This window comes from Myotis nattereri, assembly GCF_964212035.1.
Source record: "Myotis nattereri genome assembly, chromosome: 18".
NCBI lineage: Eukaryota > Metazoa > Chordata > Mammalia > Chiroptera > Vespertilionidae > Myotis > Myotis nattereri.
In genome coordinates this window covers 37,392,993-37,420,776 of record NC_138093.1, presented here as the reverse complement: position 1 = coordinate 37,420,776, position 27,784 = coordinate 37,392,993, and the positions used below count along the sequence as shown (strand labels likewise).

The following is a 27,784-nucleotide window of genomic DNA, read 5'->3' as shown; positions in this document are numbered from 1 at the left end:
TCCCAGGGCTACCTGTTAGGAAGAACAAAGTGATCTGCAGTAGAAGGCTGCCTGTACTTGGCCTGGATGCATATGGGAGGGGGCACACTGCCAAGTGAGGACAGCTTCCACCAGCATCAAGCCTGAGGCAGGTCAGCCAAAGGTCTATGGCACCAAAGCCTGCTGCCACCAGCCAGTTGCCCATATGTCTGTAAAGGTAAATTTTTTCTTATATTTATTCATGGACCCCCCACCCCCCGCCACCAAGAAAAAAAACCTGCTAGAGTGAAAGATGGATTAATTAAATCATAATAGGAAAATACTCTAAAATAAATAATCTAAAACATTTTATAACTAATAAAATTATTTTATACCATTTGTTTTTACCAATGAGAATAAACCAAAGAATTATATGTCTGATGATTAACAAAAGATTTATATGTCTGATGATTAACAGGGAAGACTTAGAATTTGATTGTTATTTTAGTTATTGCAATGATGGTGGCATGTGTGCCTATGTGTGACTTTCAACCAGTACCATCCTAGGAGACAGCCAAAGTACAATATATTGGACCCACAAAAACTTTCTTACATTTCTCTGGGCTCTGCTTATATATTGACCAGTTTTCCTAGATATTGTAACTTACAGTTCACAGGAAAATTGTAGTAACATTAAGTGAGAAATACAAAGGTAAAGATATGCTTATAAAGAAAAATAAAACATTATTTACTTATTGGGGTTTTTTTCCCTGCTCTATTACTAGAAAAGAAAAAAAATTAAAATAATGCATTTCAAACTATGGATATAATAGTTTCTATTTATACTGAAGAAAAAAAGACAATCATTTACTTGATTAAAAAAAATGTCATAAATACTTAAAAAATTCTAATTATTTTTTGTGGAACAAATACTGTATTGGTAGAAATTGGTATAATAATTTTTCTGGATGTTTTCTCTTAGGAATAATTCTCATGTTATATCTAATAGTTACAAGAGTGATTCTCCCTAAGGATAAGTGTTGGAGGTTATGATATATATAAACCTGAAGCCAATACCTACACCAGGGCCCATTTCTTACCGTGATCTTTTCTTCCTGGGCAGTGAAGGCTTCTTCAAAGTCATCGTGCTTCTGAAGAAGGGTCTCTACAGCACCCAGAGAGTTTCCCAGGTCCTCATTCTCCAGAAAAGCCTATAGGAGACAGAAAGACACACCTGCGCTGTACCTGATTGGTGAAAAACATGCCTTTGGAATATCTCTGAGACAAGGACTAAGGAAGAAGGTGGGGGAGTTGGAGAGCAAGGTGGGAATTAACACGAAAAGTTTAGTAGTTAGAGATGAACCTCAAACAGCAGGGGCTTCAGACTTTCTTCCCAGTCCTCTCATAGGACTCATCACCTTTGTCTCTGTCTGTTCACATAGAAGTCTCCCAACCAATGTAGGCACTGTTCTGAGCTCTCAAAGCTGCCTCATGAGGACCACTCACATCCCCTAGAAAATCTCTGGTTAATCCTGCCCGACTCATCATAACCCCTTTACAATTTGATATTAATTTTTCCTTATGTTCATTTAAGATCAAACTCTCTGCTATGTATTTAGGTATTTATTTCCATTCATTTGTTCATGAGGGACTAGTAAAAGCCTTGTATAGAGAGGGGTCAATCTTTTCTTTTGGCTCACTCTTCAGTTCCTAGGACAAGCTTAGGACCAAGGAAATAGTTGTGAGACTGTAGATACTCATCATGGTAAACAAGGGGTGAAAAATTGGTTCTGGACACTTGTTGAATCCTTCCTGTTACCTCTTGTCTACTCATCCAGCTGTCCACTTGCTCACTGTCCCGGTAGAATAGGTGCAAGTCCAAGCACTGCTCATACTGATGCTGACGCTTGTCCCATAGGTCCAGCAGGGCAGCCCAGTTGTTGGCAAGCTTTGTCATCTTTGGAAAGGGAAAGACAATGTACGAGGAAGGTCTTTAATTAATTGATCTCAGTCTACTAAACAGGAAGTCTACTTTACTGAGCATCTAATAAATGCAAGATATTTTGAAGGATACAAAAATGAACAGTAGATGAACTTTTCTTATAGGTTCCAACAGCTAAGTGAATAAATGTAGCATAGAAAAAAATGGGATAAATACCATAAAAGAGGAACAGCACATTTAATATGCATAAATAAACAAGAAAAGATTAATTCTGATTGGAAGACCCAAGGAGTAGAAATATGGGAAGTATATTACTAAATGAATATTTAAAGGGTGGGGAGGAGAATCAGGATTGTAGGAGGACATAATGCCACAAATAAGTAATTATTCCAAGTAATTGTTGATTATAAAAAGTGCTCCAGAGAAAATAATGTGCCTTTAAAAAGTGGACATTTGATGAATTTCAAGTTCATAGAGCACTTAAGTTATCAGACTGAGAAGTCTGCATCCTATTCTGAATGCAAATAAGAACCATCAAGGAAAGAGAAAAGTGACATTATCAAACCCATAAAAAAGCCTGTGTTTGCCCAAGCATTTACCCAAGGAAACTCCAGTTTATAACCACAGCTGCTGTGAACTCCACCAAAAGGGCAGCAAAAATTCTCAAAATCTAAGTGTAATAGGTAGGTTTTTAAAAATGTAGGGTTCTATACGACTGTCAGCTGATTTCTCAACAGAAACTTTGCAGGCCAGAAGGGAGTGGCAAGAAATATTCAAAGTGATGAATACCAAGAACCTACTACCAAGATTACTTTATCCAGCAAAGCTATCATTCAGAATTGAAGGTCAGATAAAGAGCTTCACAGATAAGGAAAAGCTAAAGGAGTTCATCACCACCAAACCAGGATTATATGAAATGCTGAAAGGTATCCTTTAAGAAGAGGAAGAGGAAGAAAAAGGTAAAGATACAAATTATGAACAACAAATATGCATCTATCAACAAGTGAATCTAAGAATCAAGTGAATACATAATCTGATGAACAGAATGAACTGGTGATTATAATAGAATCAGGGACATAGAAAGGGAATGGACTGACTATTCTTAGGGGGGAAAGGGGTGTGGGAGATGCGGGAAGAGACTGGACAAAAATCGTGCACCTATGGATGAGGACAGTGGGTGGGGAGTGAGGGCGGAGGATGGGGCGGGAACTGGGAGGAGGGGAGTTATGGGGGGGAAAAAGAGAGGAACAAATGTAATAATCTGAACAATAAAGATTTAATTAAAAAAATTAAATAAATAAAAATAAAAATGTAGGGTTCTATCACCCCTTTGGTAGAAAATTGTGAATAATAAAAGCCATATTATAATGTTTCCATAGATTACTGGGGAAATTCAAGTTATGGTTATCGCAATGTCATCCATCACACAGCACTGGAGGCTGTGCTTAGAATGTAATGAAATGCAAAGAAGCCTACGGATATTATTTTAAGTATCACCCCAAAGAGTTCCTGGGACTTGGTGACTGGAGCAAAATCTCTCTGAGGGGTCAGGTAGTTGAGATGAGCCCCTGCAATCCAGGAAGTTAGGATGATGGCAAGCCTAGTTCTTTATTTAGTGGAATACTGAATGTTCAAAGCTTTTTGGTTAGTGTGAATTTGAAAAACACAGTAAAAGGAAAATCAGTTTGATTTGAAATCGTATTGAGGAGAAAAGAGAAAGTACATGTGCCAAGCACCTTGGGGAACCCAAAGATCAATGAGGTGCAGTCCTCACAGAATTCATAATCTAGAGATGATCATGGAAAAGTAACAAAACAGATTATATGTGACAAGGAAAAATGATATGAAGGCTTCAAATTAGGCTGTATGTATGTTGGTGAAATTAAATAGGTCTATGATACAAGGATTCAGTGGTAAGCACACATCTTGTCCTGGGAATTTCAAATTGCTCAATTTAGCTAAAGCAGTATGTGAAGGAAGCATCATATTACTAATATCTTTATATGATGTCATACTCTTCCCATTCAGAGATTATTATATTATTATGAGATTAAGTGAGAGCCAAATATGCATCAAAATTTCACAAATTCTGGTAAATGAATCACCTTTTCCAAAATTTCACTGGAGGCTTCGTGGTTGACATCCAGCAGGGCTTGACCGGTCTCATCAGCAGATTGGAATCGGTCATCATAAGAGTCAATCTCATGCTGTGGCCACAAAACACAATGTCTTAAAATGCAGCAAGGAACTTTATGGCAGTCTTAGCACCTCTCCTTTCCGCCTCTTGAGGAGGGTCTTTCTCTTTACCTTATGCTGCTGATGCCTGTCCAGCAGGGCTTCCCCACCAGCCACATCTGTGGGCAGCTCGTCAGCGTTGATTAGTGCAGTCTTCTCTGTCATCCAGCCTGAGAGTTCATCATAGTCAGATAAGAAACGCTGGTACCTGTGAAAGAGGTAAAGTCAAGGCCAAGAAGGAGAAACCAGATGTAAATGGACTTTGTTGAAGGGTTAGGGTTGAGGTGAGCTAAAGGTGCAATATGCTCCTTGCCCTAATTCTACCCCTTCCCTTCCCCTGATGGGCTTTCTGTTCCTTTAATGGTTCAAGTTGTAAGTCCTTGACTCCAGGTTGTGTATTTCTTGGGTAGACATGTCATTATGTGATGAGGCACGTAGGCATGACATCTCGAACAGCACAAGGTCACACCTACCCCAGAGGCACTTGAAGTAAAGTACTCCCAATGAGGCCAATAAATAACCACACAATATAGAAATAAAAATAAGCACCTTGTGAGAAGGGGGGACTAGAGTTAGGGTGAGGAGGCCTCATGTATCTGAGTTCACCCTTAACCCTATTAATAAAAACAACATTCACTAAAACAGTTCAAAAAAAATTAAATGCTCACCATTTAATTTTAAATCATAACATTAAGATAAGCAGTCTTTTCTGGTGATTTAATGACTCATCATAAAATTAACTACTGAAATGATACCCATGTTTTTGACAAGCCAACCCACATTCAGGAAATAATTCTAGATTTATTATTAATACTCTCATCAGACTGGAAATTTCTTTCAGTTCCTTAGTTAGAACCAGGATTTTGACATTTCTTTAGCTGCTTTCCCAGTTTCATGGGCCACTTCATAGCATCTTACAACTAAACAAACAGGAAGAGGAGAGGTGTGCAGGTGAGCAGAGGTGTCAGGCTAAGTATTTGAGAGGCCTGCAAAAGACTTCTCTGGGCAACTTAACACTCCTTCGGCCTCTACTGAGTGGGCAGGGAGTTTGAGTGTCTCGTTGTTTTACTGCTTTCGCTCTTTTATTTCTGTTTTGAGTAATATGCCTGAATTCTGTAGAGGCAAATAGAATAATAGAAAGGAAGAATTCTGCACCAAAAAGAAGCCTGCAGCTTTGCATATCTGCTGGTAGCCAAGGCACGGATGTGCTCCCAGTTGGAGACCAAGTCCTCTCTCATCTGCTGGATCTGAGGTGCGTCTGCCGGATGGGAAAGCTTCAGCTTGTCTGCTTTGGCACATAACTCCTTCACCTTTAGGATGAAAAAGACACCTAGTGGGAATCCCAAGCGCTCTGGGTTCTCCTGGAAGACTTATATTGGAGTGATGCAACTAAACAATCATATAAATCATAATAGTTTATTAATACATATTTATTGACATATTTATATTAATATGCTAATGAACTATATTAATAATAATTTACTAAGCACTTTTTGTCTCTCATGCTAAGCCCTTCACATGTACTTTCTTGATTTATAGTCTTTATTTAATAAAACTATAAAGTGCAAACTATTCCTAGTCCCTTTATGTGATAACTGAGATGTAAATACTGTATTTTATTTGCTAAAGATCACTCAGCTAGTAACTGACAGAAGCAAGGTTTAGACTTAACTCTGTTCTTCACCAGCCTGTATACTGTTTCCGTAAATATGAGTGTGGGAATCGGAAAGACATTTCTGCTTAAGAGGACAAGAAATTCCAGTAATGCCAGCTCATTTTGAGCACAATTCCTGAGGAGCAGGGTTAGCAGGCAAAACTACGGATATGGGTGACTTTCCACATGTTGCCATTAGTCCTTTATTAAAACTAACTAAAATCAGGTATTGTCTAGGGCAGTGATCTTCAACCATGTATCGCAGGGATTTTTAACACATGCAATACCTGACTATTTAGTTAGGGGTACTGACCTCTTTTCCTTTAGATTGTCAAATAGAAAAATGACGATAGCCAACACAACAGCAGCAACCTGGTGTGACCGCCCTCTCTTGGGCCATAAATATATAGGTCATATAACAGAGCTGCATCTTATTGGTCATGTCACATAAAAAGGTTGTGTCTCATTGGCTAATTCTTGGTACCAGAACACCTTCTGTACAAATATAGGCAACTAACTTTTTTTAAAAGTTACTTGGAGCAAAATATATAAAATGAAGGATATTCAATATTCAAATACAAGTTGTGAACTCAAATGTGGAAGCACAGAATTTCGACTTTATTGAAATAGTACAGTTACTGTGTTCTCTGGAGGCAGGATGGTCAATAAATATCTCTTCTAGCTCAAGGGGGCAGCCACACTCCTCCAATAATGGCTTACCTTGTCATTCATGACTGCAAGGTTCCGCTCAAGTCCCTTGTGACTGTGAAACAGCGCCTCGGAGCTAACGAGGTCTTTGCCATAGTCCTCAGAGGTGAGTTGGGGCTCCTTCTCCTTGATCCACTGGATGGCTTCAGTCACATCCCTGTCAGACATCCATATGAGCTCCAACAAAAGAAGACAGCAGGCATCCCAGAGCAAACAGAGCCCAAAGAAAGGTCCAACCTAATTTACCCAGCTAGATAAATTACTCTATCTTCCTTCGCTCCAGCAAAAAGTAATGTAAAGAGTTCTTGCTTTTAATGGTTTCCTTTGAGATGTAGAGACCTGCTCAACCTGACCATTGAGCCTCCAGAAAATTCTCATGTCATGGTCAACACTTCATGAATGTCTTTCTTCTTCTAAGCTCCGTCTTCCTCCCCCATCCAATTCTCAATCTGCTTTCCTTGCCTTCCCAGAGCTCCCATCACTAATTCCTGGTGCTATTTTCATTGCTTTGGGCTCCAGCCACCACAAACTTGGCTATAGAGTGGGTTACAGTTTTCTTAACTGCCTAAATGTCTTAAAGGCAATCCATGGCTTTCTTTGCGGTATTGGCCACTAATTGCTAACCGCAGGACATGGTGCTAATGCAATGCCTGGACTCATACCTTTTGAATCGCTGGAGGTCTGCAGCATTGGACAGTGTTTTCCGTCGCTGAAGAGCAAGACCATGGAGACGCTCCCAGGCGGCATTCACCTCATCCTGCTTTGACTTAATCAAAGGCAGTTCCGGGTGGTTCTCCTTTGAGAGGAAACAAATGCTGGAATTATGCAAAGGGGAAATTATTCCATCACTTAAACACTTTCCATTTCACACTGGCTCATACTTTGTCAGAAGTGAAGAATGACAATAGAGCCAGATACTGAAATTCACATTAGCCAGACTCCCTCACTCTAATCTGAACTACATTACAAAATCTAGAAAGCTAACCTGCCAGATGTTGCATCTTTCCTCACAGCACTGGTCTAGCCTACTAACACAGTTGCCCAATCATGATGTTATTTTCAGAGCTCCACCTTGTTGATTCCAGTTACACCCCCCTGAACATCATTGATTCAAAGAAAAGGAAGAAAAAATTCCCTTTGTGAAGCATGACTTAACTTTCCAAACTTAACACTGTAGTTCTTAAAACTTTTGGGGTCCTAACACCTTCAAAAATCAAATGAGAACAATCTTTCTCTCTCCAGAATTATATACAAATTCACATTTAATTTTGCTGAAAATTAGAACTGGCTTCCCAGTTTTCTTGCATATTATTATATTTATTTACATACACTTTTGCAAATCATCTGAAGTGATGAGACTTATGAATACCACATGGATCAAGCAACATCAGCCTGTTTGGATACTTGGCAGTTTTGAGTAGCTCCTCTATGGCCATCTCCCTAGTCCTCTTGTTCCTATCTCTTCCCATTTCCATTTCCATTCCAAAGGCTCTCCAGACAGAATTTTCCACATTCTTCTTTCTGAGTGTATGGTCCTCTTTATTGCAGCTGTGTGAGCCCCACTTCCGAAGAGCAGGGGATAAACTCTGTATTGGATTAGTCCTTAGAGTGGTAGATTAGAAAAAGTAGCCATGATATTTTGCCAGGAGATCCTCCTTTCAAGAGACAGACTCTATTTCCTCACTCATTGGCTATGGATTGGCCTGTGAGTTGCTTACTAACAGTATGTGACAGAAATGATACTCTATTAGCTCCAGCACTTAGGCCTCAAGAGGCATTTCAGTGTCTGTTCTGACACCTCTGCCGGAGGCCTCATTCCTGGGCAAGGGGCCGATCTGGTGATTGGCGATCGGAGAGTGATGAGGGTCAACTCCTCTGGCCGAGGCATCAGGCCTGGGCAGGGGGCTGGGGGTCCCCTGCCCAGGTCTGATGCCTGGGCCAGAGGCATCAGGCCTGGGTGGGGGGCAGAGCTGGGGATTGGGGGGATATGATGTCCCCCTTGCCTAGGCCTGAAGCCTGGGTCAGAGGCGTCAGGCTTGGGCGGGGGGCTGGAGCAAGTGATCAGAGGGAGATGGGGGTCCCCTGCCCAGGCACGATTCCTGCCCAGAGGCATCAGGCCTGGGTGGGGGTCAGAGCCAGTGATGGGGGGAGATGGGGGTCCCCTGTCCAAGCCTGACACCTCTGGTGGAGGCGTCAGGCCTGGGCAAGGGGCCGATCAGGCGATCAGAGGGTGATGGGGGTCGACGCCTCTGGCCGAGGCATCAGGCCTGGGCAAGGGCAGAGCCGGTGATGAGAGGGCGAGGGGGGTCCCCTGCCCAGGCCTGAATCATGGGCCAGAGGCATCAGGCCTGGGCTGGGAGCAGAGCCAGTGATGGAGGGAAATTGCATCAGGCCTGGGCAAGGGGCCGATCCTGTGATTGGAGGGTGATGGGGGTCAACGCCTGAGGGCTCCCAGTATGTGAGAGGGGGCAGGCTGGGCTGAGGGACACTCCTCCCCACCACCACCCAGTGCACGAATTTCGTGCACTGGGCCCCTAGTCCTATATAATAAAAGAGAAACATGCAAATTAATGTCCCTCCACTACACTTACAAGCCACACCTACAAGCCAATGAGGAGTGAGTATGCAAATTAACCCAACAAAGGTGATGGGTAATTTGCATACACAGAGAAGAGTGGGAGAGCTGGCAGCTTAGGGGGACGTGGCTCCTTCAGTCACTCCCTTGGTCGCTCCCCTGGGGCGACATGGCTCTCTCGGTCAGGGAAAACCCAGAGCATGGAGAGCATCAGGAATTCTGGAAACAGTAGTTTTGGTGGCAGCCCCAGGATGGGAAGTGGAAGTCCAGAGCACGGGGAGCACCAGGAATGCTGGGAATCATAGTTCTGGTGGCAGACAGATCTCCTAGACACTAGGGCAAAGTGAGCCTGGAGCAAGTTACTGTTGTGGTTGGGGATGGAGGGAAAGCAAAGGTGAGAGACATCATAAGTAAAATCAGAGTGTCTAGGAAAAATTAAAGGGAAGATATCCTAAAACTTCCAGGAAATCTCCACCAATGGAGCAAAGAAAAAAAAAGCCTCTATTATTCTGTGAGCAACAAACCAAACTGGGTTGGGGGTCTCAGACAATTCGCTCATATGATTGCAAAGACAAACAGAAGCTCTCAGATTGGAGAGGGCTCCCCTGAGGGCTCCCAGATTGGAGAGGGTGCAGGTCAGGCTGAGGGACTCCCCCTCTACCCCCTAACCACCAACACCCCCGCAGTGCATGAATCTTTGTGCACTGGGTCCCTAGTATATTATAATAGCCCACCATTATTTTATATTTTTTGCTATTTTATTCTGATACTTCTTTAGGAGGAAAGAATGCTGCATAAACATGAGTAATTAGTGTAGTGCACCATGCAGTAGCTACCTCATTGTATATTTCATTTCTCTGTATGCACTCACTCACTCACTCACTCACACCTCCTTTCCCAAGGACTGGCAAGGGATGGATCCAGAGAGGAGAAGAAACTCATTTGGGCATGTCATTCCAGGGACATGCATCTCTATTTTCCCACAATGCCCTATGTACCCCGTGTCACACCTACTAATGACCACAAGTTCTTCTTGAAGATCAGGACCTTATTTCTGGGTTGACCCTTTTGCTGTCCACCTCACCTCAGCACACTTATTAGCGTATTCGTTCACTCCATCCACTCTCCCCTTCCGAGTTGCCAGGTCTACTTGGAACTCTTCAAACTTCTTATGCAGAACCTCTGTGCGTTCCCAGTCTTCACCCAGCTCTACGGATGTCACTATGGCCTCCTGTAGGCACAGAAAAGTCTATTGAATCGCCAGCAATCTTTAGGAATTCCTTTAGGTAAAATGCCTCAAATCCCTGCCTTCTTCCTAGGATAACTCAGGAGGTACAAGTGGAGCCTGGGAGAACCACTTCTAGAAAGAGCCAGAAGCAGAAGCATATTTCCTAAGGTGGCATTCTGGCCCAGGGGACAGTGCTCTTTGGGCTAATACTTTAGAGCAATCAGGGGTATTGTTGGCCAGAGTCTGTGGAAGCACCCTTTATGTTTTGAATCATGAAATGTAAATTTAGAACATAAAAATAGTTCGTCCTTGTTCTATTCAGCTCAACATACTTAATATCTACAAAGTCATTAATTTTTAAGTATTAAAAAAAAGAAACCTTCATAATTATAGGCACTGAGAGACAAGGGACTAGGGAAAGATCTGGCAATACTGTCAGCCTAGACCTAGAGTCAGAGTGACATTCTAGAAAAAGGAGTGAAATATCATGGAAGGTAGAAGGGGACAAACCTAGATTATCTTCCAGTGCACATTTTTTGTGTAGGTCGGGTCTTCTTCATAGTCAGAGTCATAATTTAGACTTGCCCTCTCCCTTACCGTGTTAACAATCTCCAGAATATCTCTAAATCTTGGCCCAAATGTCTCCTTCTTTCAAGAAACAAGTCCAGGAACAGACACTCTGCCTTTTTTATGAATAGCCTATATTAAACTGCTTTGGGTGTTTGGGATAGAGCGTGGTGAGTCCTAAAGGCATACTGTTTAGCCTCATACCTTGTCTCCAATCCACTCCAGGATGTCGGCACACTCCTGTAAGTACTGCTGGAGCCTCAGGGCCTGCAGAAGGAAGGTGCCCTTCTCCTGAGTCAGCTCTATCAGCAGGTCCCACAGGCGGCGCAATTCCTCCAGATGGACCTTTGGGGAAGAGAGACAAAACTACTGAGGCACAGAGGCTGTGGATCAGGTGCAGACTCAGAGACTTGTGCAGAGAGGGGCCTGGATAGAAATGTCTCCTCCCATTCGCTTGTGCATTAATTGCTCAACAAATATTTTAAAGGGAAGATAGGATATATGTGGGAATAGCTATTAAATTAAGCCATATATTATCTTTCATAACAAAAATTTTTAGAAATGCTTTGGGGTGTTAGATTATAAAATGATTACAAACACTACGATGGATAGAGTCAAGGATTCATGGAAGAGTGCTCATTGGAACTGGGCTTTAAGAAACAGAACTTGGACAGATAGATAATAGGCAGAGGGTGTCCTAAGCAGTGGCAAAGTCACAGAAGAAACTTAGCATGAGCTGTTTGCCAGAAAATATCAGAACTACAATTTTGCTAACTTACAAAAAATAAAATGAATGGCACCAAAGCAATAGAGTTTTGAGAGCATATAGTTGAGGGCTTTGATGGCAGGTTAGCTTGGATATTATGTAATACATATCTTATGACATTGAAGTTATCATCTTTGTCATGTCTTAAAGAATCTTGTATCTTACAATTACTCCATTGTTCAAGGCAGTAGTAGACCACATTTCTCTCTAAAGCTGGCATGATACAATCTGACATAGCCCCAGTGGTTCTGATGGAAGTGAAGATGTTTTAAACATTTCTCAAACTTTTTAATTAATGTAGGAACTTAGCAGCAAAACTGCGATTAATAAAGAAATGATTTCTATTTTATATCAATAAATACCTTTTGAAATTGTCTTATTACCGATTCTTTCCTAATAAAGTTATATTCTGTATCACCTGACTATATTTTGTTGACAGTAAAATAAGGTCGAATTTGCTAAATATGGGAAGACAAGCTCCAATTTTTAAATGTGTGACACAAATGTATTAACAATTTTAAAAGGACACAAACAGTACAAACTCCACTGACAGAAAAAAGGTCCTGAATGGACTATATGATCTATGTTGGAACAGTACATAGATTAAATTAGAAAAGAGCTGATACATTAATGGTGGGTTCCAAAGTGGTGTGATCTTCAGTGTTCAGTGCGCAAGAATTTCCTGAAGAAAGGGGTTTAGCCGAAACCGGTTTGGCGCAGTGGATAGAACATTGGCCTGCGGACTGAAAGGTCCCAGGTTCGATTCCGGTCAAGGGCATGTACCTGGGTTGCGGGCACATCCCCAGTGGGGGAGTGTGCAGGAGGCGGCTGATTGATGTTTCTCTCTCATCGATGTTTCTGACTCTCTATCTCTCTCCCTTCCTCTCTGTAAAAAATCAATAAAATATATTTTTAAAAAAAAGAAAAAAAAGAAAGGGGTTTGTAGGATTTTTTTCAAAGTGGTCAGGAGGGTTTGGGGGTCTACAGTAGTGATCATACCGTGTAGGCTGTGAAGAGAATGAGTTATTATGGACAAAGGGACAAAGATTTCAGAGAAGATTCTAAGGGAGAGCATCCCTTGTTCGAAAAGTTTAAGGGACAAGACTCTGAGGTCTGAAGAAATAATTGGGATATTTGCGAAAGCCATTTCATCTGGGAAATGTGGAACCAGATTGAAGTGGGCTTGATCTTGAGTCCATTTATTCTGCAGTGGCATAGGGAGGGATGTGGCACCATCAACGACAGCTTTCGGATCATAGCTCTTTTCCCCACCCCCAGGAACACAAGGACAGCCCATCGCTTTTCTTACCCCAACCCCAGTAGAAGATAAGAGACAGACGCCTTAATTCCAAGCCAGCTGCATGAAAGCTCGTATTCGACATAATCAATTAAAGCCCCGATAAAGTAGTCAACAATTAGAAGCTTATCTTTGAGAGCCCTACCACATCTTTACCTTGGTGTCCTCGTGGGCAAAATGCCCCTCAGCAAATCGGACTTTCCTGATTTCCTCCAGCTCAGGAATGACCCTCGATTTTGCTTGTACCTCTGATGCAAAGGACTCATGCTTCTGATACTTCCCCTGAAGTTTAGAAATCACAGCTTATAGTTAAGGAAGCCCCGTCTCCCTGGACCACAAAGAGGTCCCTCTGTTCCTCTTCTTACTTTCAGTCAGAACTACTTGTTGCCCAATCTAGATTAAGTGACAACCTATGACCATAGCTGGAGCAGTCACAACCTAAAGCAGCGGTTCTCAACCTGTGGGTCACGACACTTTTGGGGGTCGAGCAACCCTTTCACAGGGGTCGCCTAAGACCATCGGAAAACACATATATAATTACATATTGTTTTTGTGATTAATCACTATGCTTTAATTATGTTCAATTTGTAACAATGAAAATACATCCTGCATATCAGATATTTACATTACGATTCATAACAGTAGCAAAATTACAGTTCTGAAGTAGCAACGAAAATAATTTTATGGTTGGGGTTCACCACAACAAGAGGAACTGTATTAAAGGGTCGCGGCATTAGAAAGGTTGAGAACCACTGCAAAGGAAATGGGACCTCTCATTTGGACTTGACAAGGGGTATGACTAGTATTTTGTAGAAAAACCAGGAAAACTCGGGTTAACTCGTTCCTCCCGAGGAGAGTGGAAATCAGTTGTTTCAGAAGCATTGACATCTCTTCACTCAATTCCATCCTTAACAACACAAAATATTAAAATCACACAAATAAATTGCTTAGACTTTCAGCTACGGTTTTGCCCAGAGTTTATATTTGTAGAATGTTATCTAGAATTCCACTCCTTTGTAAAGAAGGTACTGAGGCTTAAAAAGTTGAAGGCATGGGCTACTTACAGGCAAAATTACTGCCCCTCACAGATAGTCTAATCTTTCTATTACATCCTCGTCCTGCAGTTAACCAAATACACACTAATTACAAAAATATTTCCTTTTCTAGAGATCTTGTGGTCTGTTCTGGGGAAGCTCGTGGGACTGAGTGACCTGTATGTTAGTTGGGTCTTCATAGCTCTTATCTCCTGCGATCTTGAGTTTCTCCAAGATCCACTTCTCCAGGTCATCGGCATCCCGTCTGAAAACCTGGTAGTGGTAGGACTCTTCAAGCTTCTGGCCCCTCTCAGCAACCAGGTCCTTGAACCTCGCGTACCGGGCCAACACCTCCTGGCGCCGCTCCTGGATCTCCTCGGCTGTTTCCAGCACCTTGGGCCCACCGCTCTCCATAGCCTGCAAGTTAGAAAGCTCTGTCCATTGCTGGCTCTCAAGTTCCTAGTATGTTGTCACTCTTATGTGTCCCAAGGCATTTGCTTAATGTTCAAATTTACTTACAGTCATGTATCTTTAAGCCTGTACTAGTAAAAAGCCTGTTGTTAGTACATTTATATAATTTTAACCATATATGGCTAAGACTAGGCTAAGAACTCTTGATCAGCCAGAACACTTTGCCAACTTTTCACATAAACCTGTGCCATTTATTGAGTTATATAAATAGAATTAATTTGGGCTAATAATAAATGTTATGTTTAAGTTAGCAAAATCACTGTTTCAAATGGATAAAAATATAATTTTATTGTTTTCAAAAGCTAATAAGGTTGACAAGTCCTAATCATTCTGAACTCAATGTAATGAATGATTAAAAATGGCTTGCAATTAACTTTACTAATGATATACACAAAAGTTTTAAAATGTTGTTTTCTTTTTCCTTAAAAATGTAGCTCATAGATGCTTTACTCTTTTTATTTACTTAATTCATAAGCACTACAAATTAAAAGTCCAGCCCTTCTTCCCTCCAATTTTTACAAATGTCAAATTATTAGTATCTTTGGAATTAGCTTTTGAAATATAAAACATTGTACTCTCAAGCAACATAAAATACTACCTTTCTGTAGTGGGAGCTAACTAATTTGTGGTGATATCTTACAAGTTTCCATGGAGTCCATCTTCATTCATCTGGATAAAGGTACAATCTCCCCTACTTTATCTCAGCCAGAACATTCAATTTAAAGTTCAAATTTCCGTCTCTTTCTTTCTAAATATAATTACTACCCTGTGGGTGTCCTTTACTAGTCTGGCTAGAGAATCAATCATTCTATGGAAACCTAAATCAGTATTGTGTGTTATTTTGTCCCAAGTGACTTAGTCGTTCTCTCTGGGAGCCATGGAAGCAGTTCATGCTGGATTTTAGTGCTGTATAGCCACAAGTTCAAGGTAACTGTTCAAAGTGAGACAGTCACACACACAAAAAAAGAATTAGAATTTAACTTTTCTACTTCCTAAGAGTCAAGGACAATTTTTAAACCTCCTGTCAAGGACAGCGCAGAAAGTTCAAAGGAGATAGCTTTTCTCATTCTACTAGGGACAAACTGCACTGTGAAGAATTCTGGCCTCGGCCAGCGTGGGTCAGTGCTTGCACGTGGACCTATGAACCAGGAGGTCACAGTTCGATTCCTGGTCAGGGCACATGCCCGGGTTGCGGGCTCATCCCCAGTGTGGGGTGTGCAGGAGGCATTGTCTCTCCACGTTGATGTTTCAATCTTTCTCTCTCTCTCCCTTCCTCTCTGAAATCTATAAAAATATATTTAAAAAGAAAAGAACAGAATTCTTTACTCACCGTTTCCTTGGGAGAGTGTTCTAGTTTTCCTAAAGGTCTAGAAACTGGGAAGATAAAATGTATCCAAAAGAGAGAGGCAAAGAGGGAGAGAAAGACAGACAATTCACATGGAATTGTCTAGTCTAATTCAGATAGTGACTAGAGAAACGTTACATACGTGTCAGAGAAAGAAAAAAAACACCTTTTTCTCAGGCTCAGAATCCCGCCAGCTACCACCTCCTTATCTTAGGAGACAGAGGCAGCTTGAGGCAGCTGCAAACTTTCACAGATGCCCAGTGACTCAGCAGTTTTGGGGGGGACAGTGGCTCTTAAAGTTTCTCAGTAGGACTTCATAAAAAATAAAAGCAATGTTTTTAGAGGAAAATTTAGGGGAAAACACACAGTTACAGATGTAAGATAAAGAGGCTGTGTTAAGATTGTGTTTTGTTTCTTTAATAAGTTTCAGAGTTTAGGTCTGAGAACCATAAATTAAGAAATAATTTCATATTGCCCATTATTCAGACTCTGTGCAGAATTACAAGAACTCAGGGCATACAGAGGTTCCTGTTCCAACCGATCCCTGGGAAATACAACTCAATAACTTTGTCCAGATCCCACTGCAGACTTCTAACAGCCTTTAATTCAGCAAGGTATCCTAATTCTTGCTGTAGAACCGTTGCTTAAATAGAAAGAAAATTTTATTGCTGGCCTCACAGATTGGGTTGTAAAAATCTGATTTGGCTCCAAAGGAAGTAAGATGTGTGTGTCTATTTGTAATTCATGAAGCAAAATTTAAGATACCTCATTTGACAAATGAATGGCGTCACAAAGCATTTGAAAATGGGTCAGTGATCTAAAATGTGAGATAAAGTCATCCTATTTTCAGTTTAAAGGCATTTTATTTTTAATGGAGAGAAAAGGAAGCAGAAATTCTTTCTCAAAGGCATAGTTTTTTTTTTGTTTTTGTTTTTTTAAGGCAACTTTACAAAAATGAAGCAAACAAAAGGAAGACAGTGGAATGGTTTCAGATCCTCCTATGAAGCAGTGGTGTTGCCAGTGGGAACGGGGTTCTTTTAGAGTCACAAGGAAAGCATTCTGGGAGACCAGGTCTGGGAGGATGTGGTTTATTGAAGAAGGTGGAGCAAACACAAAAGACTGTCCTGGATGCAGCTCTGGTGTCTCGTTTCCATCCATCTGTTCCGCCGTGGAAAAAGTCCAGCCTTGTCTCTATCAAGCCCAGAAATAGGGCCGATGTCCAGAGGGTCTGTGCCATTTGCTCATCCACATCTGTCCCCATGAGGCAAACAAATGGGAACAGACATTGATCGGCCGCCTCCTGCACGAGCCCACAACCCAAGCCTGTGCCCGAACCAGCAGCCTCTTGGTGGATGGGATGACTCTCTACCAACTGAGCCACACCGGCTTGGGCCTGCTGCTTTTTCAAACGAAGTAATCAATTTCCCATCTTTTGTGGGCTTTGCCGGTTCCTACCCCTAACGGATCCATTTCCCAGGTCTTCCAGAGTTCTGTGTCCTTTGTCCAATCTGACCCTTCACCCGGTCTATGCAGACAGACATTTACAGTCGCCGTCTTGCTTTCTTCTGTGCATGCCTCATGGTAGAAGCACCTTCCCCAGGGCCATCTTGGCTTCTAGTGGGCATGCTCCTAGCAGAGGAATTTCTCCTGCTATTTTTACTCCTTCCCCCGTAGTCTAGAGGGATGGACTGGTTGTACTCTGGGAAGATTGAAGAGAGGCCCCTCCTCCCTAAGGGGTGGGAGCACTGAAGGATGCTCATTCCTTGTCAGGGCGATGCTCTGATCCCCTGGGGTACCTTTGAGTGCTGCAACTTCCTAACATGCAGGCTTATGCTTATCTGAATAATGTCTGATTCTCTTTGCTCCTTTCCTTTATTGATATCTAGCTACCTATGTTAACAATGGCATTCTCCATGCCAAACTTCATTCTAGCATAAATCCAATTTGAATAATCGAACTTTCATGATCTACTAGATCAGCGGTTCTTAACCTGTGGGTCACGACCCCTTTGGGGGTCGAACGACCCTTTCACAGGGGTCGCCTAAGACCATCGGAAAACACATATATAATTCCATATTGTTTTTGTGATTAATCACTATGCTTTAATTACGTTCAATTTGTAACAATGAAATTGGGGGTCACCGCAACATGAGGAACTGTATTAAAGGGTTGCGGCATTAGGAAGGTTGAGAACCACTGTACTAGATTGAATCAAGGTTCTACATTTCCAGTTTTCCCTGTTCCTGGATTATGTCACCCAAAGAAACAGAGCGAGCTTAAATTCTCTTCTTGAAAGTCTAGTACTGCTTTACTTTTCCATATACTTTCATTATATTCAAATCAAATTTGAGTACTAAAGGCAGGGACATAAATCTTTTATAAAAAATGCATTATATCACATACACCAAAGAAACTCTGACTGCAGTTGAGGTGGAGAGGAAACATTTTTGGATCTTTATTCAAGAGATAAGATAGACCACCTTCAATTAGAATCTATCAAATCTTAATTTACATGTCAATATGATTACATTATTTTCTCATCTTTAGAAGATTTTGCAAAACAGGTATTCTAGACCCCATTTTTATGTGAGAAATCAGAGAGAGTCCCTGAGAGGTAAGCTCCCCCCATGGTTATCTGGTTTGTACGTTTTTAAACAGAGCCGAATCCGTGTGAGTATGTCCATCATGCCACAGTGCTCCGCATCTGTGTTGGTCTACCTTCTCCCAGTCCATCAACGTTGTTGAAGGTCCTATTCCAGGACTTTCGCACCAAGAATGCCAACCATGTGATAACCTATGGCCAAACAGATAATGGGAAACCATCAGCAGGCTTGGCCATCGGGAAATCAAATAAATGTGGATAAGAACAATAGTCTTTAAAGCGTGTAGCAAGGTGGTTATGCACAGGAGACACTCAAGAAAGAGGTTTCATACTGATGAAGAAATGTTTGTTCTTTGAATTTTTAGTCACTACAAAAAAAAAAAAAAAAAAAAAAAAGAGGCCCTAACCGTTTTGGCTCAGTGGATCGAGCTTTGGCCCGTGGACTGAAGGGTCCCAGGTTCGATTCTGGTTAAGAGCATCTACCTTGGTGCGGGCTCTATCCCCAGAAGGGGGAGTGCAGGAAGCAGCTGATTGATGTTTCTCTCTCATCGATGTTTCTAATTCTCTATCCCGCTCCTTTCCTCTCTGTAAAATAAAAAATAAAAAAGGAAATGGGTGAAATTAAAATTTTAAAAATGCATGGTAAAAGTTTCTCTGACAGCTCTCTGGCTGTTAGTTTGGCACTGGCTGACTTTAAATTTAGTCCCACCCTAGCTTCCAAAAGGCTGACAAAGTTTTGCCATTCTCTGAGCATTAATCACCATTATTAGTATATCATGGTGCAACCTTGGGATCTATGGAAGGGCACGATGAGAAAATCTTCAACCCTGGTGGCTTAGCATTTGGACCTCTGACCTCTTGCCACTTTTATGGTTTTCTGAGAATGCCTATTGGCTCTGATGACACAGAGACCCTGGTTAGAGAAGCTCAGGTAAAGAATGCAGGACAGATACTGTGGGCGTTTAGATTCATGTCCATCTTTAAAACTGCATGTTGTTGCACTGTGCATACATGACTGCTGAGAGGTACAGAGGGAGCTTGAGTTCACCGTGGACGTTTCCCTAAAGCAGTGATTCCCAAAGTGGGCGCTACCGCCCCCTGGTGGGCGCTGCAGCGATCCAGGGGGGCGGTGATGGCCACAGGTGCATTTGTTTTAACTTTTTTTGTATTACCTTTCTATTCTGAGTCCAATAAATAGTTTCATAATTTCAAACTTCAATGTTTCTAATTTACACCTTTCTTTACTATATTTTACGAAAAAGGTAGAAACATTAATACATATATCTTTCTATTTAATTGCTATTAAAATTTAAAAAAAATTAATTTCCAGGGGGCGCTGAGTAATATTTTTTCTGGAAAGGGGGCGGTAGGACAAATAAGTTTGGGAACCACTGCCCTAAAGAGACGTCTTCAATGAAAAGTGGGAGCGATTCGGAGGGCTGTTTTATTTGGTCATGGCTATCAGCCCTGAGCAGATACATTCTTCACACACTGGTTTAATCTGCCCTGCCCAGCTTGCCTGAACACTGCTCAGTTATCAGATCCTCGACTCAGTAACGCCGAGAGATGCTTTATATACACAATTTCTGAAGTCTTCTCAACTTGCATCACTAAAATTCATATGTTTACTGTAGATTTTTTTGGAGGCCAACTTTCTCAACTTATTTACCAACAGGAAAAATGTGTTAATTTTAATGTAAAACATTTTTATTTTTTTAGAGGTTATCATTATGTTATTATGTTTTAAAAATAATTTTTGTTTCTTCAGAATTAGTTCTCATTTAAAAATGTCTCCAATTTTTGGTTCCTAAATGGATTAGAATATTAGACAATATTACTCAGAAAAGTAAATAAAAATATTTTTTGCAGTTTATTGTCTCCACATCAACTCTTATTGCTTCAGGTCCTCTAAAGATATTTATCTCTTGACTCTATTTGAAAAATCATATATTATTCAATTTTGCAATTCTATAATAAAAATAGAACTCCTGTTTCCCCATATTATTATCTTCTCTCACTCTACCTTTTTTATTTTATTATTTTCTGTTTTATTTATTTGGTATTAGGACAATGAATAAGAAAACCCATTATATTTTTACAATGAATTATGTAATCTATAATAATAAAAGCATAATATGCTGGAGCTGTGAGGGAAGCCGAGGTCCCAGGTGCCAGAGAAAAGCCGGTGCCAGCAGCCGGGGGAAGGAAGACCTCCTCATGCACGAATTTCATGCATTGGGCCTCTAGTTAAAATATAAAGGAAGCTTGGGATAATGGAAAGTATACTGCTTTTGAAAAAGAAGCATGTAATTTGAGGGCTTAATTCCACCATTTAATAATCAAGTGATCATTAGAAATTTGCTTAAATGTTATTAAGTATATACTGGGAATAGTAATGACTAATTTATCTATTCCATCCCTGGCTGGTGTGCTCAGTGGTTGGAGTGTTAGCCCAGGCCCCTGTCTGGGTGCAAGTGGGAGGCCACCAATAGATACATCTCTCTCACATCAATGTTTCTCTCTCTTATTCTCCCTCCCTCTCTCTCTCCCCTTACTCTTTCCCTTCCACTCTCTCTAAACATCAATAAAAAATATATCCTCACTCCTCAGATGAGGCTTAAAATAGTGATCATCATCATCATCATCATTGACCTATTTCAGAGAATTGTTATATGACTCAATTTAGATGGTTGGTTAAAAAGCATTTTCTATTTTGCCTGGCCACCTACTTAGCTACATGACTATGAAAAAGATGCATAAGTCACTAAAACTTTAGTTTATTCATCTTTAAAGTGGGATATAACAATGGCTAACTTATGAGAATATTGAAACGATAAAATGAGATGAAATATATGAATGCCTTAGAATATTTTTGGCACATACTTAGTAAATGGCAGTTATTACATATTATTGATCCTCTTTTTCTCCCATCCAACAATTGTGACCCTCCAGTTTCTTCTTATTCCCTACATTTTTGTTCAAGTACCTAGTGCTTCCTTATAGTTCAATTATAATCTCTACTTAAATAACACATCTATGGCCATAGGTTTATCTAAATGTAGAACTCCAGTTCTACATTTTCAGTGGCAACTGGAAATTTCTACTTAAAAGTTTTCTCACATACTCAAAATAGCATATCTATAACTCATTTTATAATTTCTCCTTTACTATCTCTTACTTAGCTGTTCCAATATCTGTCAATAGTGGTATCTCACAAACTAACTCAAACTAAATGTCATCTTTAATGATCTTTCCAACGTGGCCTCCATGTAGTCAGTTGTCAAATCCTCTTGGTTATTCATATATACACTCATTTCCTCTATCCTTTAGCTCCATTATTACAGAAAAGACAATTGCAGAAAAAGGTCTGATGCCTGAATAGTGTTCAAAAGTTACCAGTTAAATAAATTAATGATACTTTCTACTCCCATCATTTCTTGGCTTAAATGCATTCTACACACTATTAAGGTGCAATTTTGTGCATTAATCCCCACTCAAAATTAAGTGGCTTTGGATTGCTTGCAATATACATACAGGGTGTCTCCAAAACATGTATCTACACTTTCAAAGCTGATAGCTCAATTGGTGTTTCTTTATTTTTAGCCAGACTAAGCTTTGAACAAAGGAAATTCATCCTAAAACAGACTGGAAGTTTGAAAACACAGTTGAAGTACAAACACTGCCTTTATAATTATTCAAAGTGTGTATACATGTGTACACATTTTAACAGCTGATAACTCGCTTTTTTCACTCCTTTCCAGTTTTAACTGATCTTAAATAATGGGTGAAGCCAGATTACGATTTGAACAAAGAACATTTATCCACTATGCTTTTCTATGAGGATACATAAGAGATAAAGCTTACAGCACAGAACCAGCAATAGCTGATAAATTGAGGGCACACAAATACCGAACAAAATGATTCTTGATGTTTGCCATTCTATTACTTCGCATTATCAGAAGTCCCTGGACCAGAAGAGTCATCAGTTTGAAAATAGGTGCTGACCAAAAAAAATTACTCATTTCTGTAGATTCTTTTAAATTTTGAAAATGAACTGTATGTTAATAAACACTGACTTTTTTTTCCTTTTTTTCTTTATTGATTAAGGTATTACATAAGTGTCCTTATTCCCCCATTAGCCCCCCCTGCCCCCGCCCTGCTCATGCCCTCACCCCCCTGGTGTCTGTGTCCATTGGTTAGGCTTATATGCATGCATACAAGTCCTTTGGTTGATCTCTCCCCCTTACCCTCACCCTCCCCTACCTGCCCTCTGAGGTTTGAAGGTCTGGTTGATGCTTCTCTGTCTCTGGATCTGTTTTTGTTCATCAGTTTATGTTGTTCATTATATTGCACAAATGAGTGAGATCATGTGACATTTATCTTTCTCTGACTGGCTCATTTCGCTTAGCATAATGCTCTCCAGTTCCATCCATGCTGTTGCAAATGGTAGGAGTTCCTTCCTTTTTATAGCAGCATAGTATTCCATTGTGTAGATGTACCAGTTTTTTAATCCACTCATCTGCTGATGGACACTTAGGCTGTTTCTAATTTTGGTTATGGTAAATTGAGCTGCTATGAACATAAGGATGCATATATCCTTTTTGATTGGTGTTTCTAGTTTCTTGGGATATATTCCTAGAAGTGGGATTACTGGGTCAAATGGGAGTTCCATTTTTAGTTTTTTGAGGAAATTCCATACTGTTCTCCACACTGGCTGCACCAGTCTGCATTCCCACCAGCAGTGCACGAGGGTTCCTTTTTTTCTGCATCCTTGCCAGCACTTGTCATTTGTTGATTTGTTGACGATAGTCATTCTGACACGTGTGAGATGGTACCTCATTGTCGTTTTGATTTGCATCTCTCTGATAATTAAGTGATTTGGAGCATGTTTTCATATGTCTCTTGGCCTTCCTTGTGTCCTCTTTAAACACTGACTTTTTAATCACTCAAAATGTGTATGTACATGTACATTAGTTTTATTCTCTCTCTTTTTTTGCTCAATCCCTCCACCCCCAGTTAGCCTCCCAACTCCTTCCCCAGCAGCTGCCAGCCTGCTCTCTATAAGTCTGTCTCTATTTTTCTTACTATTTAATTTTGTTTATTAGATTTCACATATGAGTGAAATCATATGGTACTTGTCCTTCTCAGAATGGCTTATTTAAATTAGCATAATGGTCTCCAGGTCCATCCATGTTGTCACAAAGGGTAAGTTTTCCTTCTTGTAAAATATATTTTAAAAGTCTCAATGCCTGACATTCAAACACCTCCACATTCACCTAACCTGTCCCTTCAATGCTGTTTCTCCATACTTCACTTTATAAGCCCTCTGATTAAAACCAGACATATTTAATATCCTACAAAGTTCTTTTATTTTTGTTAGGGGCAGAAATAGAATATTGGGGACCAGCTATAATTGTAAGAAATATTAGTAATGCTCTGTTAATCATGATTGTTAAGTTCTGATTAAAGAAAGCACATTCTAACCTGGCTGGGAGTTGCACTAGAGACCTGGGAGCTCCCCTGGAAATGCGGCCCATTCTCCACATCCAGGAGCTGCCTATTGTCATGGAAAAATTTACAACCTTGTTGCAGAAACCAGAGGTGCCAGCCCTTTGAAAACTCCCAGCCCTCTGCATACCCCCAGGCCTTTGCAATGCTCCAACCCATATTACCTATAAACTGCCCATTTTGCATCTACTTCCCCATGTAATCATCATCTTTCTATCCAATATAAGCAGCTGGCATACAGTGGGGGACAAAACAAATTTTTGTGGATGACCTGCTGCTCTCCCATGCTGCTGGAATTATTGGGATAAACGCTCATATGATTCAACCCTGTATCTGCCTAATTGGCTCAAGCACTGACAGGCAGCCTGGACTTCTTGATGGTCTTATATTTATAGTTCTAGAGCTTAGTTTATCCTCTTTCAATAAACATACATTACTTGGTTCCATGTGAGCCCCTGGTTCAAATATGAATAAATAATGATAATAATCAAATTTCTTATAATCTATACATATAAACAGATATATTCAACAGCATATGTATGCATTAGATGCTTTGGCAGTGCACACACACACACACACACACTCACACACCAGTTTGGTTACCAGGAAAGACTTGCTGAAAGAGAGGATACTATGCTTAACCTTAAAAGCATGTGCATGTATTTTGGAGAAAAGACAGGCAGGGTTGGAATTCCAAGAAGAGAGACAAAACAAAACCAAGAACAATGGATCAAACCGGCATTGTGAGAATACAGCTACAAGCAGTTTGGTTGCTAAGACAAGGAGTTGAGTTGCTAAGGCAAGGAGTAGAGTGGGAAATGGGGCCAGAGATATAAGCAAAAGTTCAAGAATGTCCTTTATCTTCAGTTTTCTCTCTCTTAGACAAACCAAGTCCTGCTAAATGGTACTGCAAGTTAAGTAAAAGATCAAGATGAACATGTATATGGGAGTAACCAGTAGAGTTTTAATTAAAAGATAAAGTTAATGTTTACTCAGATTGGAGCTCAGAGGATCAAGATTCAAATTCTTCGCTGTCTTGTGTTGCTTATGTGAACTGGGGCAAGCCTTTAGCTTCTCTGATCTCTCCATATGCAAAATAGAAATAACTTTTCTTGTCTACTTCATACATATATAAAGCATGTAACATAAAATTTAGCATCTTAACCATGTTAAGCATACAAATTATTTGAGTGATTAAAAAGTCAGTGTTTACAGAGGACATAAGAGGACATTTAAAGAATCAAATGAGGTCATGTGTATTTTTAAATTTTGAAATATATTATTACTAGAGGCCCAGTGCCTGAAATTCATGCACTAGGGGGGAGGGGCCCCTCAGCCCGGCCTACACCCTTTCCATTCCAGGACCCCTCAGGGGATGTTCGACTGCCTCTTGCAATCCAGAACCACTGGCTCCTAACTGCTCGCCTGCCTGCCTGATCACCCTTAACCACCTCTTCCTGCCTGCCTGATTGCCCCTAACTGCTCTCTTACCAGCCTGATTGCCCCTAACTGCCTCTGCCTTGTCCTGCACCCAGGACCCAGGATTCCCTGCTCCGGCCAGTCGCAGGCACCTGGGACCCGTGCTCCCCTCCCTCTGGTTGGCCGCAGGCACCCAGGACCAGAGCCGGCTTTGCCTGGGCCAGCCACAGCCACAGGGGACCATGGGTGGGCAGCTTTGTCTGGGCCGCAGCCACAGGAGCCCAGGAATGCAGGGTGGGTGGCTTGTCCCTCTCTTGGGCCGCAGCCTGGCTGGTCCTCATTCCTCACTCCCCAGTGTTGAGCCATTACGGCGTGATGGTGTGAGGGTGTGATGACCATTTGCATATTAGCTCTTTATTATATAGGATTAGTAGTAGTAACAATAGTATATCAGCAGGAGAAATGAAAAGCATATAAACAGTGAGTGAAAGGCTGAGAAGAAAGTGATGTGTACTGATCTCAGAGAAGCATGATGCCAGCTGAAGTCTATTCTGAGGTCTACAGCCACGGTACCCACCCTTTTCACCCCCAGGTACACTCTCTATGAGAGACAAGGTTGTTGAGCTGCCTGGAAACTTCTGAGATGGGACCCTGGGGAATGTCTGATTACTATGAGACACTTTTCCCCTAATTTGTCCCTTAGAGGGGAGAGAGAGATGCACCATTTTCCTTTGATCTTGCATCATGTAAAGATGCACTCCCAGGAAAGACCATCTTTCATTCTGCATATTCCCTGACTATCCCTCAGAGGCATTTATATCCTCATTGACCAACTAGCAGAGGGGGGCATGTTGCTGCAGAGATTCTGAGGGGGATTCTTGTGGGCTCAGGCATGGTAAGTGCTAAGGCTATTGCAGGGGCATTATCCAACCCAGAGTGCTAACCTGCCTTTTACCTTTACTATTGCCCAATACTTTCCTTAAATCCTAGCTCTCTGGGCCCAGATTTTCCCTAGTCTTTCAGGATAAAACTTCCTCAATATATGGGATCAAACTTCACAATTTTGGAACTTTATTATATGAATGAATAATTCTAGAAGGAACTTTAGAAAGGATATAGTTCACCTGACAGATAAAGATACTGATATTATCTAAGGCAGTGGTTCTCAACCTTCTTAATGCCGCGACCCTTTAATACAGTTCCTCATGTTGTGGTGACCCCCAACCATAAAATTATTTTCATTGTTACTTCATAACTGTAATTTTGCTACTGTTATGAATCATAATGTAAATATCTGATCTGCAGGATGTATTTTCATTGTTACAAATTGAACATAATTAAAGCATAGTGATTAATCACAAAAACAATATGTAATTATATATGTGTTTTCCGATGGTCTTAGGCGACCCCTGTGAAAGGGTCGTTTGACCCCCAAAGGGGTCGTGACCCACAGGTTGAGAACCGCTGATCTAAGGTCTTCCCAACACTACTATTTTGTTGAATCTCAAAGAATTGTGGTTCCTTGGGGAGTAACAGGAAAACTCAGTGCTTTTGTTCTAAGGCTAAATCTAATTCAAGTTTCTGTTTACTATACAAGGACTATTTGTAGGCTGAGCTCCATGGCACTGCTTATTATCTGTCTTTCTGGGAAATTTAAAATGACCTTTCAGAAGCAAGAATAATGTTGTATTCAATTTTATATAGCCCTTCAACCTGTGGCAGCTATTGGCACGTAGCAGAGGATCAATCAGCATATGAATATTAATTAAATAAATGTATGAATGATGAATAATTATGCAGCCTTACTAGTGAGAAAGGGGGCCTCATCCAGAGCCACAAAGTTGCCACTTTCTTTGGCCTTTATGAGCCACTTAGCACTGAAATTTTCTGCATTTTCTCATAGCCCCCATAGTCTCTTGCTTTGTTGACCTGTTTTGAATAATGACTAATTAGCATGGTCATTCTCTGTTACTTTAAGCCGAGAAAGACAACACAGTAAAAGCACAGTAAAAGAAGTGGCTGGCTGCTTAGGTCAGAGAACCCTCAGATCTTTCCCATCTTTCCCCATGCAGGCTCTACCACTCTGCTAAGCATTATTGCTTCTTCCCTTCCAAAGCCCATCATTCCTATCCTTCTTCCTCAAGGCTTAAGGCTTAAGGCATAAGGCTAAAGGCATCCTCTATGAATTAATTTTCTTAGTCTGCAATGCATTTATTTTCATCTATTTTTTTACCTAAAAAATAAACAAGCAAACAAACAAAAACATATCAGCTCTCTCATTTCATACCTTGCATAGTTCTAATATATAGTGGTGTTTAGAGCAAGAAACAAACAGAATGACTGAAAAATTCTGACCTAAATTTCCCACTGGGGTATAAAAAATAATAGTGGGCTTCTAAGGCCCACAGACCAGACTTCTAGTTTTTGTTTTGCATCCTCGCTGTGTGAATTTGGACAAGTTATCTCTCCCCTCTG

The 27,784-nt window shown here is 40.8% G+C and overlaps 1 protein-coding gene across 1 annotated transcript in view; it reads right to left on the bottom strand.

Moving 5' to 3' along the window:
• The window catches only part of SPTA1 (spectrin alpha, erythrocytic 1), a 68,441-nt gene extending 52,547 nt beyond the window's left edge, over nucleotides 1-15,894 (bottom strand). The window contains exons 1-12 of the mRNA XM_081112810.1: nucleotides 15,766-15,894; nucleotides 14,142-14,381; nucleotides 13,087-13,212; nucleotides 11,072-11,212; nucleotides 10,157-10,303; nucleotides 7,160-7,293; nucleotides 6,510-6,654; nucleotides 5,291-5,445; nucleotides 4,208-4,343; nucleotides 4,006-4,107; nucleotides 1,778-1,915; nucleotides 1,059-1,169 (exon numbers count right to left, since the gene is read on the bottom strand). Coding sequence (XP_080968936.1) covers nucleotides 1,059-1,169; nucleotides 1,778-1,915; nucleotides 4,006-4,107; nucleotides 4,208-4,343; nucleotides 5,291-5,445; nucleotides 6,510-6,654; nucleotides 7,160-7,293; nucleotides 10,157-10,303; nucleotides 11,072-11,212; nucleotides 13,087-13,212; nucleotides 14,142-14,378 — 1,572 coding nt within the window. The 5' untranslated portion in view covers nucleotides 14,379-14,381; nucleotides 15,766-15,894. The remainder of the gene's footprint in view (nucleotides 1-1,058; nucleotides 1,170-1,777; nucleotides 1,916-4,005; nucleotides 4,108-4,207; nucleotides 4,344-5,290; nucleotides 5,446-6,509; nucleotides 6,655-7,159; nucleotides 7,294-10,156; nucleotides 10,304-11,071; nucleotides 11,213-13,086; nucleotides 13,213-14,141; nucleotides 14,382-15,765) is intronic.
• Nucleotides 15,895-27,784: the final 11,890 nt, after the last annotated feature.